Raw genomic sequence first — 18,531 nt, 5'->3', positions numbered from 1 at the left:
ATCATCTCTATTTTATAGATTAAGAAATCAAGGCTGGCCCTGGCTGGTTTGGCTCAGTGGATAGAGCGTCGACCTACGTACCAAAAGGTCCCGGGTTTGATTCCGGTCAAGGGCACATGCCGGTTTCGGGCTTGATCCCCAGTAGGGGGCGAGCAGGAGGCAGCCAATCAATGATTCTCTCTCATCATTGATGTTTCTATCTCTTTCCCTCTCCCTTCCTCTCTGAAATCAATAAAAATATAAAAAAAGAAAAGAAAAAAAAAAGAAATCAAGGCTTAAGAGAGCTGCTACAGCCAAGCCTAGAATCCAGCTTGTCTGACCTCCCCCGCCCCCCAATTCAGTTCTATTGTTTACTCCTGGGCTGCCTCCCTTGTTCTTGAATCAAGAACTTGTAAAACTCCCTGTCACCCCTTCAAGACAAAGGGGATGGAGGGCAGAGGTGTGATGCGCACGGAGAGGCGAGTTGGGAAGCAATTCTCCTCCCCTCCCTCCGCACTCTGTCCCATGCTTCCGTCTCTGGATCCGCGCCGTTCATCAGTTTATTTTGTTAATTACGTTCCACATATGAGATCATGCGTATCATCTCTTTTAACACTCACAACAACCTTAAGCCTTATGTAAAATAGAGGTTTTGAGCTGTTAAATAACTCGCACAAAGAAGTTAATACTTGAACCTAGTACCACCTCACAACCAGGAAAGCTTGGCAAACATGCGTAGGTCAGAGAATGCAGCAAGCAGCTTGCTCAAGGACTCGTGACCAGACCTTTTGACTCCAAATTCACAGCTGGCTCATAACTTCTGGGGGTCTAGTAAGATGTAAGCTTCGGAACAGGATTTGGGAGGTAAAGGGGGCAAGGTCCTCCAGAGGAGTGGAGAGACCTGTCTTTGGCCCCGACAGTGATTCTTTAATTTTCCTCATCCATGAAATGGGGGAAGAAGAGTTATCAGGGTCCCTGGCGTCCTTCCCAGCACGGACTTTCCAGAGAAGACCCTGCTCAGTGGTAAAGCCTCACTCAAACCCCTCCGGCTGAGGTTCGTCTTCCGCGGGCTCGACAAGAGGGACGCGTCCCCTTTAAGGCGCCAGCTCGCTGGCGGCGGCGGCCGGAAGTGTTGAAGTCCGGCCTCGCGGCGGCGGTGGCGGTAGCAGCCGTGGCGGCCTCTGCGCATGCTCTGTCGCCCGCCCGCCCTGGCCGCTCGCCGCCCGCCTGCCCGACGGAGACGGTGAGGAGGGGGAGGGGTGGGCGCGCGGGCGCGGGCGCGGGGTGGGGTGGGGGCGGGGGGGCGGGCGCGGGGGCCGCGCGGCGGCCGGCGAGGGCGGGCGGGCGCACAGGGGGCGGGGGGCTGCTGCCTCCGCGGGCGCCTCCCCACGCCCTGTGCGTGCCGCCGCCGCCGCCGGGGAGCGAGCGGACGTCGCGGCGCCGCGGGGGGGTGGGGGGACGCTGCCGCTGGGTCCGCCCGAACTGCCGGGCCGCCCCCAGCGCGGCCGGCCGCGCCGCCGGAGCTCGGCCCCCGGCCGAGGGTGGCGGGGGCCGGCGAACCCGGCACCGGGGGGGCCCCGGCGCCTCCGGATCGAGGGGCCCGGAAGTCCTTGTCCGAGGGGCCAGGAGGGGCCGGAGGACTCCGGACTGAGAGGGACCGGACGCCCAGGACCCTGGCGAGGAGGCCCGGGATCCTGGGGTGGCCCCAGAGGCGGGGGCCAGGGAGCACCAGGCCCTGGGATAAAGAGCTGGGCGAGGCCTGTGTGGTGCTGGGAGTGGGGTGGCAGGAGGGGGACAGGTGGGGGAGCCTGGCCGCCGGCCCGGGAGGGGAGCCTCGGCGCCTCGGCGGGAGAGCAGGATCAGGGGGTTCTGCTGAGGAAAGGAGGGTCCCGGCTTCACCTGCGGGGCGCGCTGGAAGCCGCGGCCTTTCAGTCCAGAGCAGGCTGCGGGTGCTCCTCCCAGGCGGGTGGACAGGCCTGGGGGTGGGGCCGGTCGGAGTAAGGAATGAGTCGGAATAAGAAGGGCCCAGATCTATGAGGAAACTGGAGGTCTGAGTACCTCCCGACGTGTAGGTGGAGAATGGGGCCCCCGGGGATGTCAGGGGATGGGGAAACCCTGGTTTCTGAGGACCGGAGAGAAGATATTCGAGGGGAAGAAGCTCAGCGTCCCCCCACTTTCTGAAATGCCAGGGGAACTGGCCCGGTGGAACCTGACCTGAGGGTCCAGGTGAAGGCGCGTGGAGCCCAAGGCTCAGGGAAAGGCTTGGCTCTCCCGGGAGTGGAAGGAGACCGACATTGCCCTCTCAAGATGAAATGAAGATCAAAACCACGTTATAGCAGATACAAAAGGGGCTTTGATGTCTGCTCAGGAGAACCAAGAAGTGGGTTTTATTCTCAGCCTGGAAGATGAAAGGGAGGAACAGGTAGATCATTCTAGTCTTCACGGAGGGTTTATTCCCTCCCCCCCACCCCCACCCCTGGCATCTGCAAAAGGTTATTAGTGAAGTGCTTTCAGAGGACTTTTTCATTAAGTGTTCGGACAGCCTCCCCTAATTTGTTAGCCTTTTATCAATTATGTGTATTTAGTGTTTACCGACTTGATGACTTTCATTAATGAACCATTCATATTTATTTCAACAGGTATATCCAAAAGCTAACTTGTACACAACTTCCTTGGGTTAGTTTGGGCTCTGTTTTGGTCTTGTCCTAAGTCCCCTAGACTCTAGTAGGGGGACTTCCTAGAAGGCTTTTATCCTATTGCTTCCTCACATTCCTACATGGTGATCTCCAATAATAGTGAGTTATCCTGAACTTCCTTTGCTCTGGCTGTTTCCCACAGTGGTCCCGTGTAGCCTTTCTGTTGGCTTCAATTACATCTGGAAGCACTCTGGATCACCTACTAAGTACACAAGAAGGAATAAAGAAAGGGGGGGAAAAGTCAAGGAATTTTGGCCTCAAATTTTAACTTGGAAATTTCTTAAGACTAGACTACACAGTCTACAAAAATTACACTACAGTATGCAACACATAAATACTTTTGGGGACTAGGAAACTTCAGGATATCTGGTATTTCTGTTATTTCGTATCAGTTACCAACTCACATGTTCCTGTGATCAAGTGACACTCATACTTAATCCTTTGCCATGTTTTAAACGTTAGTTTTTGGGACAAAACAATGAATTTCATTCAGAATAAGTTGTCATTTGTTTAGTTTTCCAATAGCCTAGGTAAGCAGTCGTGAGTTTACTTTCAAGGTTCCTTTTTTGTCTTTGAGAATAAGTACAAAATAATTTTAACTTTTCACATAAATTTGACATTTTTCCTTTATGTGTGTTCTAGAATTACAGGAAGTGTTGTGTGATTCCACAATGAATACTCGAAGGCCCTTTCCATTAAATACCCAAAGGATCAACTAACTCACTCTCTTGCCTCAGGAGTTTTTGTTGATATAAACAAGAGCTGTTTTTCAGTTTACACTCAGCTCAAAGAGATGACCTTGCAGTTAGCCAGTGTAGTCTGAAGAGCTGGTTTCGGGTTACTTGCTAGGAATATGGTATTTACAGTAATAGAGTGAGCCCAAACTAGCTTCTCTAAAGAATATCAACATGGTTCTCCAAAGAATGCCATGTTGACTGAATCAGACCTGTGTCTCTGACTGACACTTTATGGATAATTATTATCCTCTTTGATAAACTCTCAGAAAGTTAGAGAAGCAGCCAGAACATTCCTCTTGAGTGCCAGGGTGTGGGTAAGGTAAGGAATAAAGTATGAGTTTCCTTTGAGGAAAGTATTAATCAAGCTGTTAGTCGACCACTTAGTGTTGTAGGGAGGGCCCAACTGCTGGGGTCCTGCCCCAGCAGGTCCAGGGGTCCCCAAAGGTGTGGACGGAGTCAGCGAAGAAGGAATGACACGGAGACAGCGTTCAGTTGATCAGCAGCCTAGCCAGGATCTCTAGCCAGGATCTCCAGCCAAGTTCTGGTCTGGATCTCCAGGGAAGTTCTGGCTAGGATCTCCAGCCAGGTTCTGTGTCCATGTTCTCTTGCTAGGTTCTCCAGGTTCTCCAGCCAGGTTCTGTAGCCATGTTCCCTCGCTAGGTTCTCCAGCCAGGTTCTGTCCAGGTTCTCCAGCCAGGTTCTGTAGCCAAGTTCCCTCGCTAGGTTCTCCAGCCAGGTTCAGTCACCGGGTTCTAGTCAGGTTCTCTTGCCATGTTCTATCCAGGTTCTGTAGCCAGGTTCTGTCTCTAGGTTCTTCAGCCAGGTTCTCTCCAGGTTCTCCAGCCAGGTTCAGTCACCAGGTTCTAGTCAGGTTCTCTTGCCAATTTCTGTAGTCAGGTTCAGTCCAGGATCTTTTGCCATGTTCTCTCCAGCGAAGTTCTTCTGTCTCCAGGTTCTGTGTAGGTTCTGTCTTCTAAGTTCTGTGTCTCTTGGTTCTGTCTTCTAAGTTCTGTGTTCTAAGTTCTGTCTCTTGCTGTCTTGTTACATCTGTATTTATACCAGTTGATTCAATCCTATCAATCTCTATTACAAAGGTTAGGGCGTTTCTTATCTCCATTCCAGGGAGTAAAGATTATGTAGCTTAAGCATGATTGTTCGTAGTTAAAGTGATTAATTACCTGCCTGGCACTTAGTTAAGAGGTTTTATTCCCTCCCTAACTTCAGGGGAAAATCCCTACCTGGGGAAACAACCTTTCTCAGAGACCTTGGTTAAAACACATAGTGCCAAGAAGGTGAGCAAACATATTAAGAACAGTATGCCATATATGCCAGGTTCCTTGAAACAGCAAGCATGGACCGGCTCCCGGCACCCAACCATAGGGTAGAAGGTTGAAATTAGAAGCATCCTTCTAATTCTGCTTCTCTAACCCATTAATTCACCTAAACTATTTTTAAAATTTTAAGTCACTTTTTGGGGATAATAAATTCGATAAGTTTGATACATGGTAAGATATTACATCTTGCCAAAACCGGTTTGGCTCAGTGGATAGAGCATCGGCTTGCGGACTGAAAGGTCCCAGGTTCGATTCCGGTCAAGGGCATGTACCTGGGTTGCGGGCACATCCCCAGTGGGAGATGTGCAGGAGGCAGCTGATCGATGTTTCTCTCTCATCGAAGTTTCTAACTCTCTATCTCTCTCCCTTCCTCTCTGTAAAAAATCAATAAAATATATTTAAAAAAAAAAAGATATTACATCTTTTAAATTCATTAAATATGTAATGGTAACAATAGTGCTTGACAATAAACGTGTTCAACAAATGTTAGTGGTGATTTTTTTTTTTTTAAAGAATATCTTTTTTTTGCCCTAACCGGTTTGGCTCAGTGGATAGAGCGATGGCCTGCGGACTGAAGGGTCCCAGGTTCGATTCTGGACAAGGGCATGTACCTTGGTTGCAGGCATATCCCCAGTAGGGGGCAGGAGGCAGCTGATCGATGTTTCTCTCTCATCGATGTTTCTAAGTCTTTATCCCTCTCCCTTCTTCTCTGTAAAAAATCAATAAAATATATTTTTTTAAAAAGAATACCTTTTTTAAATATATTTTTTATTGACTTCAGTGAGGAAGACAGAGATAGAAACATTGATGATGAGAGAAAATCATTGATTGGCTGCCTCCTGCATGCCCCCTCCTGGGGATTGAGCTGCCAGGCATGTGCCCTTGACTGGAATTTAACCCGGGACCCTTCAGTCTGCAGGCCAACGCTCTATCCACTGAGCCAATCCGGCTAGGGCTAGCTGTGATTATTTTAATTTATCCTACATTTTTATAGTTTAAACTTTGACTATAGTTTGGTTCAATTCCAGGGCTTGACAATATGTGTGTACTTCATCATATCCCTTTTTGGCTTTTTCTAGACTCACAGAGCCTAATTGCTTTGGTTCTACTGCCAGAAGCCAGCCACACTAGTCCATTGATTCTCTTCTTTTTCTGCTTTTAAACCTTTAATTTACAGAAGTGCGTAATTTTGTTGCTTTTTTCCTCTAGTATATGACAGTGTCATGCATCTCTTTCCCTTTTGTAGTTCCTTAAGAGCAGATATGTCTCTTTTCGTGTGCAAGGAGCCTAACTCTATGCTGATGTGGAGTAGAAACTTAGTAAATATTTGGTGAACTAGCCATAATGATGGGGCAATAAGCCAACAGCTTAGACTAGCTGCCTAAGCAAATTTATATTCCCTAAGTTAGAAATATAGAAAATTCTATAAGTCTTTTAGGTTAAAAATGTATTACATACCTGCTATGTGCCAGATTTCCTTAGAAAGTTTTAGGTAGGAGTTTTGTAGAAGTCTGATATTTGAAAAGTACTATACTCCTGAGTCCTGAGCACTGAGCTAGGCACAGGGAAACTGTTGAAAAAGAAAAGCAATCCTTGTTCTTCCAGGATGTTGTCTGGTGGAGAGAGACTGACAAAGTGGGATGATGGTTGTGACAAGGGTGCTGCAGGCACTGAGGGAGCAAGAACACAAGCTCACATCTAGTAAAGGAAGTCACCAAAAGTCTCTCCAAGGAAGTGATGTTTTAAATAAGTCACAAACATTTAGCAGTAACTACTAGCCAAAGAGGAAGGAAAAAAGAATCCCGGGTAGAGGAACCAAGTGTGAAGGCTCAGGTGAGAAAATATGGTATGTTTGAGAAATTGGGAAAAATTCAATGATAGGAACCCATATTGTAAGAGGAAAAACTATGGGAAATGAGGCTAGCAAGTGGGCAGTGTGGTGGCTCAGAATATGGTGGTGGCAACACAGATGGAGAATGGGAGATGGTTAAAAAAATTTATATATATATATACACACACATACACACACTACATTTATATATATATATACATATATATATGAGATAAAATGGATAGGATTTATTAGTTGATTAGCTTTAGAGAAGAAAGAGAGGAGTCAAAAATAACTCCTTAGTTTCTGGTTGGAGAAATGGGTGGAGGCTAGCACCATTTACTGAGGCAGAAAATAAGAGCAAGTTTAAGGTGCCAAAAGATTTTAGGAGACTTTTGGATATAGAAGGTGTAAAATTCAGGTATAAAAGTTAAATGTGAGATCATAAAGGGCAGAAGTGTAAGTCAGATATGAGGAATTTTCAAATACAAAAGTAGGTCAAATACAAACATTGAACCAATCTATGTCAGTGTCTATGATGAACAGGTCTGTGAGAGAGAAAATTATTTTTATATATAAACAGCCTGTGTCCTGACAGTACGGTATGGTTATGAGTATAGATGCCCATTCAATTAACTGCAATACACGACACAGGGTGATAAATACTAGAGGACAGCTACAAACCAAGTATTGAGGCACTTCAGAAAAGAAAATGGTTTGTCAATGACTATGTGGAGGAGTGATCTTTCAACTGGGCCTGAAAGGGGAAGGAGAGAAGGAGAAAGGAGTTTTGGACTTAAAGAATAACAAAGTATAAAAACCTGAAAGTTCATATTATATGTTCAGAATACAGTGGGTTGTTGGTATGGCTGGAGTTTAGGATTCTTAGGGTATTAGAGTTACAGATAAGACTGGAAAAGTATTTTGGGGTCAAATAGACTGAGTACCGTGCTTAAGGATGTGTATTACAGGCAAACAAATGCTGTGGCAGAGCTGAAATACAGTTTCAATCATCTGACTACCAGTTACATATTCAAACTTGCATCCATTGTGTGCCTGCTCCATTCAGCACAGCCCTAGTCATCCTCACCTACGTGTCTAAGTAAATACAGTCCTCCTATTCATTTTCTCTTAAATTACTCTCTCTTTCCTTTTCAACTGTGAAAACTAACTGCAGATTATCCTGTGGCCCTCTGAGTTTTCATTAAGGCTGGGACAAGGCTTTGAGTTACTTTAGAGTTGAGGAGCATGTGGTGCTGGACACTGGTCTCCTCAACAGTTCTGCAAGGGAGATGTCAGGTGAGTTTATTTCTCCATTCAGTCTGAGGCAGAAAGATATTTAGAAGTTCTAGCTTCAGAGAGGGCACCAAAAAAAAAAAATGTTCTAGAGATCATAAAATTGGATTCAGCATTTATTAAACAACTACACACTGCAAGTTATCTTTTTCTTCTTATAAGCTTAGTTCAGTTAGTCAGCAGATACTTATTTAAAAAAACACCTTTTTATTGATTTTAGAGAGGAAGGGACAGGGAGAGAGAGAGATAGAAACATCAGTAATGAGAATCATTGATTGGCTGTCTCCTGCACACCCCGTATTGGGGATCAAACCCGCAACCCAGGCAGGTGCCCTTGACTGGAATCGAACCCAGGACTTTTAGTCCCCAGGCTGATGCTCTATCCACTGAGCCAAATCAGGTAGGGCAGCACATACTTATTAAGTACTCACAAAAGACAGAGCACTTGATGAAGTATAATGGCTGGTTGCAAAGAAAATAGATTCCAGCCCTAGCTGGTTTGGCTCAGTGGATAGAGTGTTGGGCTACGGACTGAAGGGTCCCAGGTTCCATTCTGGTCAAGGGCACATTCCCGGGTTGCAGGCTTGATCCCCAGTAGGGGGCGTGCAGGAGGCAGCCAATCAGTAATTCTGTCTCATCATTGATGTTTCTATCTCTCTCTCCCTCTCCCTTCCTCTCTGAAATCAATAAAAATATATTTTTAAAAAATAGATTCCTGCCGAAACCGGTTTGGCTCAGTGGATAGAGCGTTGGCCTGCGGACTGAGAGGTCCCGGGTTCGATTCCGGTCAAGGGCATGTGCCTGGGTTGCGGGCATATCCCCAGTGGGAGATGTGCAGGAGGCGGCTGATCGATGTTTCTCTCTCATTGATGTTTCTAACTCTCTATCTCTCTCCCTTCCTCTCTGTGGAGAATCAATAAAATATATTTAAAAAAAAAAAATAGATTCCTATTCCTACTTTCTAGCAGCTTGCTATTTGGGGTGGAACTAGTGGTGTGCTATAAACCAGCTCCCTAGGAAAAACACACATTCTGATTTGTAGTGCTTGCCAATTTATGTGGTGTATATACTTCCAGCATCACTGATTTTAAGTTATCAACTTAAAATGTCACTAAACATGGAGTTGGAAAGTGATATGCACAATTGGTTTTTAGGAGCTTGTAGAGCTGATAGAGATGCCATTGAATGAATCATTCATATTTAGGAAAGACTACAATAGCAAGTGTATACTGAGATATTTCTAGAATGATCGGAGCCTATGTCAGCCCCATCTCACGTTCCCATCCTTTTCAGAGAACCATGATCTCCACAGTGCCCTTGGATCTGGTAGTTATCTTGGTTTTTCCTTTCCTATGGTTGCCATCTTTTTAAACCAGACGAAGTTACTGGTGCTTCTTGTTTCTGACAGCAGCTTCAGCTATCTGACTTCATGTGAAAGATGGCTAATGCAGAAGTGAGTGTCCCAGTGGGGGATGTGGTTGTGGTACCCACTGAAGGAAATGATGGGGAGAACCCTGAAGACACTAAAACCCAAGTGATCTTGCAGTTACAGCCTGTGCAACAAGGGTAAGTGACTAATGATATTCTGAAAAATTGGAGAAGTTTAAAGAGTGGGGAAATTATAACTTATGCTTGCCTAGTACAGGCAAGTTAATCTCAGAGTTGGCCAAATTATCATCTCTATAATAATGTAATGAGTGCTATATTTGTCATTTCAGTACTTATTACAATTAGCTATTTCCTTATCTTTTCCCCTCTTTTCCACTGTTAGCTTTTTGAGGGTAAGTTACATGGCTCCCTTATTTTATTTATCCATACTGTTTAGTACAGGGCCCTGGTACATGTTTACCAAAAGACAGTGTAGTTAGAGTCAAAGGAGATTAGGCAAGGTAACTATAAAAGTATTCCTATTAGAAGCTCTCTGAACTGTCATGGGTGGACAAATTATCAAGCTTAATCTATTAAAATAAAAAGTGTATTAACTATTCTTTTTTTTCTGTGTGTGTGCTTTTTTAAAAAAATTTATCTTTATTGTTGAAAGTATTGCAGGTATCCTCTTCCCCCCACATTGACTGTCTCCCTCCCCAGGCCTTCACCCCACTATTGTCTGTGTCCCTGGGTTATGCATATATGCATATACTATATAATAAAACCCTAATATGCAGATCGACCAAACGGTGGAACAAAGTGGCAGAACGACAGGTTGCTATGACACACACTGACCACCAGGGGGCAGATGCTCAATTGAGTGTCTGTCCCCCTCCCCCAGAGGGAGGCGACTGGCTGTGGTGATAGGGGGCGGGGCCGGTGAGTGAGCGGCGCCAGGCTGCCAGCCAAGGCAAGTGCCAGTGGGGGCCCCCCTGGTCACCCTGCCCTCCCGTCACCCCACAGATGGCCCTGATCACTGGCCAGGCCTAGGGACCCTACTCTATATATTGGGAACAGTCTCTTAGGTTTAAAAATTAAAACTTGGCAAGGCTACTCTAACACTGAAAAAAAACAGGATGATGCAGCGATGACATGCATGGACTGTGGCTTGCACATTTTGTGGTCAGCCCTGATTCTGATACTTATAACTATGTGACAAAGCCAACTACTTAACTTCTCTCTGCTTCAGTTTTTCCACCCATAAGATAGGGAAAATGGTACTACTGCCTCAGAAGGATCATGTTATATACTACTTTTTATAATCAAGGCAAAAAAATGTAGCTGCCCATACAACAGTAAGATGCCTTTCACCTGTATGAAAAGTATGGTCACTGGTGCATGCAGCGTTCCGGATTGCTAGAGGGATGTCCGACTGCTGGTTTAGGCCTGACATCCCCCGAGGGGTTCTGGATTACAAGAGGATGCAGGCCAGGCTGAGGGACCCCTCCACCCCCGTGCACGAATTTTGTGCCCCGGGCCTCTAGTATGTATATAAGTTCTTTGATTAATCTCTCCCCACCCCAATTCCCTCAGAAATATGTTAGTCTGTTGCATGCTTCAATGTCTCTGGGTCTACTCTTTCGGTCAGTTTATTTTGTTTATTAGAGTTCACATATAAATGAGATCATGTGATACTTGTCTTTCTCTGATGGACTTATTTCACTTAGCAAAGTTCTTTCCAGGTCCCTCCATGCTGTCTCAAAGGGTAAGAGATCCTTCTTTTTTACAGCTGCATAGTTTTCCATTGATGGGCACTTGGCTGTTTCCAGATCTTAGCTATTGTAAATAATGCTGCTGTGAACATAGGGGTGCATATATTCTTTCTGATTGGTGTTTCAGGCTTCTTAGGATATATTCCTAGAAGTGGGGTCACTGAATCAACTGGCATTAACTACCTATTTTTATACTATATATTTTTATTATAAAGGTGTTGGAAGAAATATAACACATTGTTACCATTACCATAGAGCTTGCAGTCTAGCTGCGCAAACCAAAAATACATATCCTATCCTATATAATAAAAGGCTAATATGCAAATAGACCAAACGGTGGAACGACCGGTCACTATGACATGCACTGATCACCAGGGGGCAGACGCTCAACGCAAGAGCTGCCCCCTGGTGGTCAGTGTGCTCTCACAGGGGGAGTGCCACTCAGCCAGAAGCTGGGATCACCGCTGGGGAGTGAAGTGGCAGTGACAGGAGCCTCTCCTGCCTCTGTAGCAGCGTTAAGGACCCCTCAGCAGACATCACCCAAGGGGTCCCAGAATGTGAGAGGGCGCAGGCCTGGCTGAGGACCCCCTTGCGCACCCCCCTGCCCCCTGCCACCGTGCTAGAATGCCATTCACTGGGCCTCTAGTCCTATCTAATAAAAGAGAATCATGCAAATTGACCGTAACCCCGACACCCTTCCCATTGGCTAATCAGCAGGATATGCAAATTAACTGCCAACCAAGATGGCGGCCAGCAGCCACGCAGCTGAAGCGAACAGGAGGCTTGCTTGCTCTAGTGATGGAGGAAGCCAAGGTTCCCGCCTGCCGCAGCCCAGCTCTGAGCTGCACGCTAAGCAACTATGTTGCAATTATAGAAGCTAAACAAGCTCTAGAAACCTGCTTTCAGCCAGCCAGGCCTCAGAGCTTAGAGCTGCTGTGATGGCAACAGAGTTTCAATTATAGAAGCCAAACAGACCCAGAACCTGCTTTCAGCCCTCAGAGCTAGAGCCGGCTCTCAGCTCCAGTGTCAGCTATAGAAGGTAAATAAATCCCAGAATAAAAAAAAAAAGAAAAAAAGGAGAGGATGGGAGCTTAAGTTGCCCTCCAGCCTGAAAACGGCCCTCAGGCCCTCACCCAGACTGGCCAGGCACCCAAGCGGGACCCCCACCCTGATCTGGGACACTTTCAGGGCAAACCAGCTGGCCCCCACCCGTGCACCAGGCCTCTATCCTATACAACAGGCAGGGCGGGACAGTGCGAGCTGCCATCCGGGCCCCATGTGCAGCCCTGGGCAGTGGGGCATAAGCCCCACCCCCAGCCAGGACCCCTGTGTGCCACCTGAGCCCCCAGCAGGGACCCCCGTGCCACCTAAGCCCCGCACTGCTAAGCCCTGCCCCCAGCCGGGACCCTATGACTATTGGAGAGCAGGAAAGTGCCGATGAGCCCTGGGTCGCTGTGGTGATCCAGCCATCGGTAAGTAGAAAAGTGCGGCCTGTAGGCAGCCCCCAGCTGCGCCTGATCTGGGAGCAGGAAAGCAAGCCCGGCCTGAGGGTAGCCCCCAGCTGGGCCTGATCCATGAGCAGGAAAGCAAGCCTGGCCTGCGGGCAGCCCCCAATTGCGCCTTCTCCCTGGTCGCCATGAGGATCTGGGAGCAGGAAAGCAAGCCTGGCCTGTGGGCAACCCCCAACCCCCAGCTGGGCCTGCTCCCCGGTCGCCATGGCGATCCGGGAGCAGGAAAGCCCGGCTTGCAAGCAGCACCCCCATCCTGGCCATAGCTCAATATGCAGTGGAGGCCAGGAGCCTGAGAGATCAACATAGAGGGGCTCCTGCTCTAAGCCTCCATAGTGTGGCTGGGGGCAGGCCCCCAGCAGACACACACACACACACACACACACACACACACACACGGCAACTGCTTCGAGTCTATGTGGCGCGGCTGGGGGCAGGCCCTAGCAGACAGACAGACAGACACACACACACACACACACACACACACACGGGACACCTGCTCCGAGCCTCTGCTGCCAAACTGTGGCCATCAGTAGGACATCCACTGAGGGCTCCTGGACTGTGAGAGGGGCAGGCTGGGCTGAGGGAACCCCACCACCCAGTGCACGAATTTCATGCACCGGGCCTCTAGTATATAATAAAAGGTTAATATGCAAATTGCCCCCTCGGGAGTTCGACTGACCAGGAGTTTGACTGCTTGCTATGATGTACACTGACCACCAGGGGGTAGCGCGGAATGAAGGAAGGCCGCAGCCGGCAGCTGGTAGCCAGGGGAACAAAGGCCCCGATCAGCCCTGATCGCTGGCCAGGCCTAGGGACCCTAACCGTGCACGATTTCGTGCACTGGGCCTCTAGTATATAGGTAAAGAGATAACTTATATGGCAAAATCTAAGAAGTGCTGAATGGCATGGTTAGGAAGTACTTTCGATTCAGGGGACCGCTATGAATTTGAAGAAATAAGTTTTAAAAAATGGTCTGTGATCTTGAAGGTTAAATAAGAATTGCATAAAAAAAAAGAAAAGAATTGCATCTAGAGAGAAAGGAAGGGTAGTTATTTTATCTTGGGGAATGTATGAAAGATTCTTCATATGATTTACAATGTTCTTGGGCAAACATATAATCCAATCCTAATCATCTAAATAGTGTACCTTGTCTTAAACACTTCTGGAAAAGACAATCAACCTCTCTTGGTAATTTTAAAAGCATTTTAGTATAGAAATTTCAAATTTACACAAAAATAAAGAAAATACTATAGTGTAAGCACCCATACTCAGCTTCAAGAATCATCAACATATGGCCAGTCTTATTCATCTCTACATCCACCTACTCCTGAATTTTTTTAAAGCAAATCCCATACATTAGTATGTATCTGTAAGATAAGGACTTTTTAGTTTTAAAAATATAACCATAGTTTGCTGACATTTCTGAATATTGTTAAGCATGAGGAAATATTCTAGGATCTATAAGGGAAAGTTGATACATATTCCTGACATAGAGATAATAGAGTGATTTAAATTTTTTTGGCACCAACAGATTATGTATGCTTATTCAAATTCTCTTTTGTGGGAATTTTATCTGTTACACATATGCATACTAGTAGTTGTTACCCTTTGGTACATGATGAAGAATTAAAGAGTAGGTCCTTTAGTTGTAGCCAGCTTTATTTTTCATATGGAGTCATTATTTCTATCTTTCCAAAGTGCTCCAAGGAACATTTGAGATATTGCTCTCCAGCATGTTGTCAGCTTGGCTCAAATAAATTTTTTTAATATATAATACATTTTTATTGATTTTAAAAAGGAAGGAAGAGGGAGAGAGAGATAGGAAACATGAATGATGAGAGAGAATCATTGATCAGCTGCCTCCTGCACAACCCCTACTGGGGATCAAGCCCGCAACCTCATCATTTACCCAGAGTGGGAATTGAACTGAGACCTCCTAGTTCATAGGTTGATGCTCAACCACTAAGCCATTCCAGCCAGGTTCAAATAAATGCTTATAAAAATTTTTCTAGCCAGCACCGGTTTGGCTCAGTGGATAGAGCGTCGGCCTGCGGACTGAGGGGTCCCAGGTTCGATTCCGGTCAAGGGCATGTACCTTGGTTGTGGGCACATCCCCAGTAGGGGGCGTGCAGGAGGCAGCTGATGGATGTTTCTCTCTCATCGATGTTTCTAACTCTCTATCCCTGTCCCTTCCTCTCTGTAAAAAATCAATAAAATATATTTTTTTTAAAAAATTTTTTTTCTAAAAAGTGCTCCAGTTGTCACTGGTCTTATTCCTACTAAAGACAGAAAAAGCTTCTCTATTGCTTAGCAGAGGTCCTCAAACTTTTAAAACAGGGGGCCAGTTCACTGTCCCTCAGACATTCCACACATGTGCACTGCGGGCCCGGGACAAGTCGGCTGCTAAGCAGGACAGGCAGCGGCGGCAAAAACACCCAGCGGGCCGGATAAATGTTTTTGTCGGCCGCATGTGGCCCGTGGGCCGTAGTTTGAGGACCCCTGGCTTAGAGACTTAATTCTTTTGAAGATTTAGTTCCACTTTTTTTCTTTTAGTCTGTCTCTTATTTTCTAAATTATATTGCCTTTTCTAGAAATCTCATTGCTTGATCAGATAGGCATCTTTGTATAATGCATATTGACGCCAATCCACTGTTTATACTGAATTTTAGTATATGAGCTTGTGAATAAACATTTGAAGGACTGCATTTTGAAATGCCTGACAATTGATGCTCAGTTGATTTCTCCAACTATGTTTGTTTTTTAATGTTCTTTCTTTATTATTTTTCACAGAGGAAGGGAGAGGGAGAGAGAGATAGAAACATCAATGATTAGAGAATCATTGATCAGCTGCCTCCTGCACACCCCTTGCTGGGGATGGAGCCCGCAGCTTGTGCATGTGCCCTGACCAGGAATCGAACCATGACCTCCTGGTTCACAGGTCGACACTCAACTACTGAGCCACGCTGATCGAGCTTTCGAACTATGTTTTTTAATTATTTGAATATTTATTGTTCTTTAGCTCCATTTTATAAAGATGAGTGGGGGAAAAATATACTGATACTAGTAATAAGAAGTACAGGTATCATAAGTTTAATATACTTGAGACAAAGATGGAAATCATCAGGTATTAGTCTTCAGCCTCAGTTACAGTTAACCTAATTGGCTTCAGGTTCAAATATGAAGGAAAGAAACAATCAAAGAACATGTATGAATTTTGGGGAATATATTGGTAAAGACTATATACAAAAGGCAAGAAATGATTACAGATTTTATTTTATTTTATTTATTTATTTTTTAAATATATTTTATTGATTTTTTTATAGAGAGGAAGGGAGAGAGATAGTTAGAAACATTGATAAGAGAGAAACATCGAACAGCTGCCTCCTGCACATCTCCTATTGGGGATGTGCCCGCAACCAAGGTACATGCCCTTGACCAGAATCGAACCTGGGACCTTTCAGTCCACAGGCCGACGCTCTATCCACTGAGCCAAACCAGTTAGGGCTGATTACAGATTTTATATAAATATTTTTTATTTCAATATGTAGAACATTTTTTGTCTTTTTTACCTTTTACATATATCACATTTTATACTTTTTCAAGTATTATGTACATATTTTCATTTTCAGAAGTATATTATGAAGCAAAAGTAGAGTGTCTGGTAATAGTCTCTCTATAGAAATACATAGAACCTAACAAGTGTCTAAGATGATTCTTTCAGAATAGCACTAGTCCTGGCCAGTAGCTCAGTTGGTTGGAGCGTCCGTTCTGTACACCAAAAGCTTGTGTGTTCAATTCCTGGTTAGGGCACATACCTAGGCTTCAGGTTCAATCTCTGGTGGGGTGCATATGATAGGCAACCAATTGATGTTTCTCTCTCACATTGATGTTTCTCCCACCCCCCAACTGTCTTCCTCTCCCACCCCCTCTCCTTATTCCTCTCTATAAAATAAAATAAAACAAAACAACCCCCTGCCCTGCCCCTCGCCCCTTCCCCCCCCAGGCATGGCTTAGTGGTTAAGTCTCGACCTATGAAACTGGAGGTCATGGTTTGATTCCCGGTCAGGGCACATCCCTGGGTTGTGGGCTTAATCCCCAGTGTGGGGTGTGCAGGAGGAAGCCTATCTATGATTCTCTCTCGTCATTGATGTTTCTATCTCTCTCCCCCTCTCCCTTCCTCTCTGAAATCAATAAAAATATATATAAAAAAATACCCCAAAACAGAATAACACTACATTGGTTTTAAAATATGCCCACATGTAACTTTTAAAATAGATATATATTTTTATTGATTTCCCAGAGAAAGAGAGATAGAAACATCAATGATGAGAGAATAATTGATTGGCTGCCTCCTGCACACCCCCTACTGGGGATCGAGCCAGCAACCCGGGCATGTGCCCTTGACCAGAATTGAACCTGGGACCCTTTGGTCCTCAGGCCAATGCTCTATCCACTGAGCCAAACTGGCAAGGGTTCTTAAAGGGTTTTAAGGAGAGAGTTACATGATTATGCTTGTGGGAATATAGAAGGTCAGGTAGCTGCAAGGAGAGATGTTCAGACTAACAGTTATGCAGCCTGAATGCAGTATCAGTAGAAGCAGAGATAGGGAGGATGGCTAGTGTTAAAGATGCATCTGGCTGGATTTGGTGACTGACCGTGTGTAAGTTGAGGGAGAGGAAAGGGAGGAATCTAATGTAATTCCCAGGCTTTTCTTTTAGGCTCTGGTATTTTAGGTGGTGTCATCACAAGGATAGGGAGTATAGGAAGAAGAGTAGTTTGGGAAATGAGAGAGGGAAGAGAATTTGCTTGTTTTAGACATAACGAATTGAACAAAGTCCTATGGGACATACAAATGTATATATTCATTTATCAGTTAACTTCTGGTGTGAAATTCAGAAGGGAGGTCTGTGCTAGAAGTGTAACTATGGGCTGGGTAATCCCTGATGCAAAGGAGATTATTCAGGAGGTGCTCTTAAGTAGCAGGATGCAATAATTAACACATTAGGTTTATTATAGAAATTAAAGGACATTGCTGAATCCTATTAGGTAATTTTGAGCTTATTTCTTAGAAACATTTTAGAAAGACACTTTCCCTAAGTGGTACCTCTAGTTATTGCTAGTCACTTTGGGCATAGTCTGTCTCTTACTTATTTTCACTATACTCTGCTCATGTCAATAGTTTGGTTATGGTGCTTTAAAACATGCTAAAGTGCTTAAAAATACTTCAGTGCCTAGATTCCAACAAGGGCCATCAACTTCTATGCTCAACATTTGCTTTTTGAACTGCCCAGCAGTATTACTTTTTAGTTTTGTTAGAATAATTCTTTACTATGACTTAACCTTATTAGCCTTGAAGCAACACTTTATCTCATGAGTGTTTTTTAAAATGTATTTTTTTACTGATTATTTTAGGGAGAAGGATGTAGAGATAGAAACATCAATAAGAGAGGAACATTGATCGGCTGCCTCCTGTACGCCCCCTACTGGGGATTGAGCCCACAACCCAGTATGTGCCCTTACTGGGACTCAAACCAGTGACCTCTTGGTTCATGGGTTGACACTCAACCACTGAGCGACACTGGCTGGGCTATCATGAGGGTTTTTTTTTGTTGTTGTTGTTTTATTTTAATTAAATCTTTATTGTTCAGATTATTACAGTTGTTCCTCTTTTATCCCCCCATAGCTCCCCTCCACCCGGTTCCCAACACACCCTCTGCCCTTACCCCTCCCTCACTGTCCTCATCCATAGGTGTATGATTTTTGTCCAGCCTCTTCCCGCACCCCCCACGCCCCTTTCCCCCGAGAATTGTCAGTCCATTCCCTTTCTATGCCCGATTCTATTATATTCATCAGTTTATTCTGTTCATCAGATTATTTATTCACTTGATTTTTAGATTCACTTGTTGATAGATACGTACTTGTTCATAATTTGTATCTTTACCTTTTTCTTCTTCTTCCTCTTCTTAAAGGATACCTTTCAGCATTTCATGTAATACTGGTTTGGTGG

General features: G+C 45.2%; 1 protein-coding gene across 2 annotated transcripts in view; it reads left to right on the top strand.

Moving 5' to 3' along the window:
- Window positions 1-693: 693 nt before the first annotated feature.
- The window catches only part of GMEB1 (glucocorticoid modulatory element binding protein 1), a gene marked incomplete at its 5' end in the record, with an annotated part of 38,994 nt that continues 21,156 nt past the window's right edge, over window positions 694-18,531 (top strand). Inside the window, 2 exons of one of the 2 annotated variants that reach the window (XM_081087673.1) lie at window positions 694-1,222; window positions 9,285-9,439. In XM_081087673.1, coding sequence (XP_080943799.1) covers window positions 9,312-9,439 — 128 coding nt within the window. Of the gene's footprint in view, window positions 1,223-9,284; window positions 9,440-18,531 lie in introns of those variants that run through there. The other variant, XM_081087672.1, reaches the window with a different exon arrangement.

This window comes from Myotis nattereri (genome assembly GCF_964212035.1).
Source record: "Myotis nattereri genome assembly, chromosome: 3".
Classification (NCBI taxonomy): domain Eukaryota; kingdom Metazoa; phylum Chordata; class Mammalia; order Chiroptera; family Vespertilionidae; genus Myotis; species Myotis nattereri.
The sequence above is the reverse complement of the archived record's forward strand: the minus strand, read 5'-3'. Positions and strand labels throughout refer to the sequence as shown.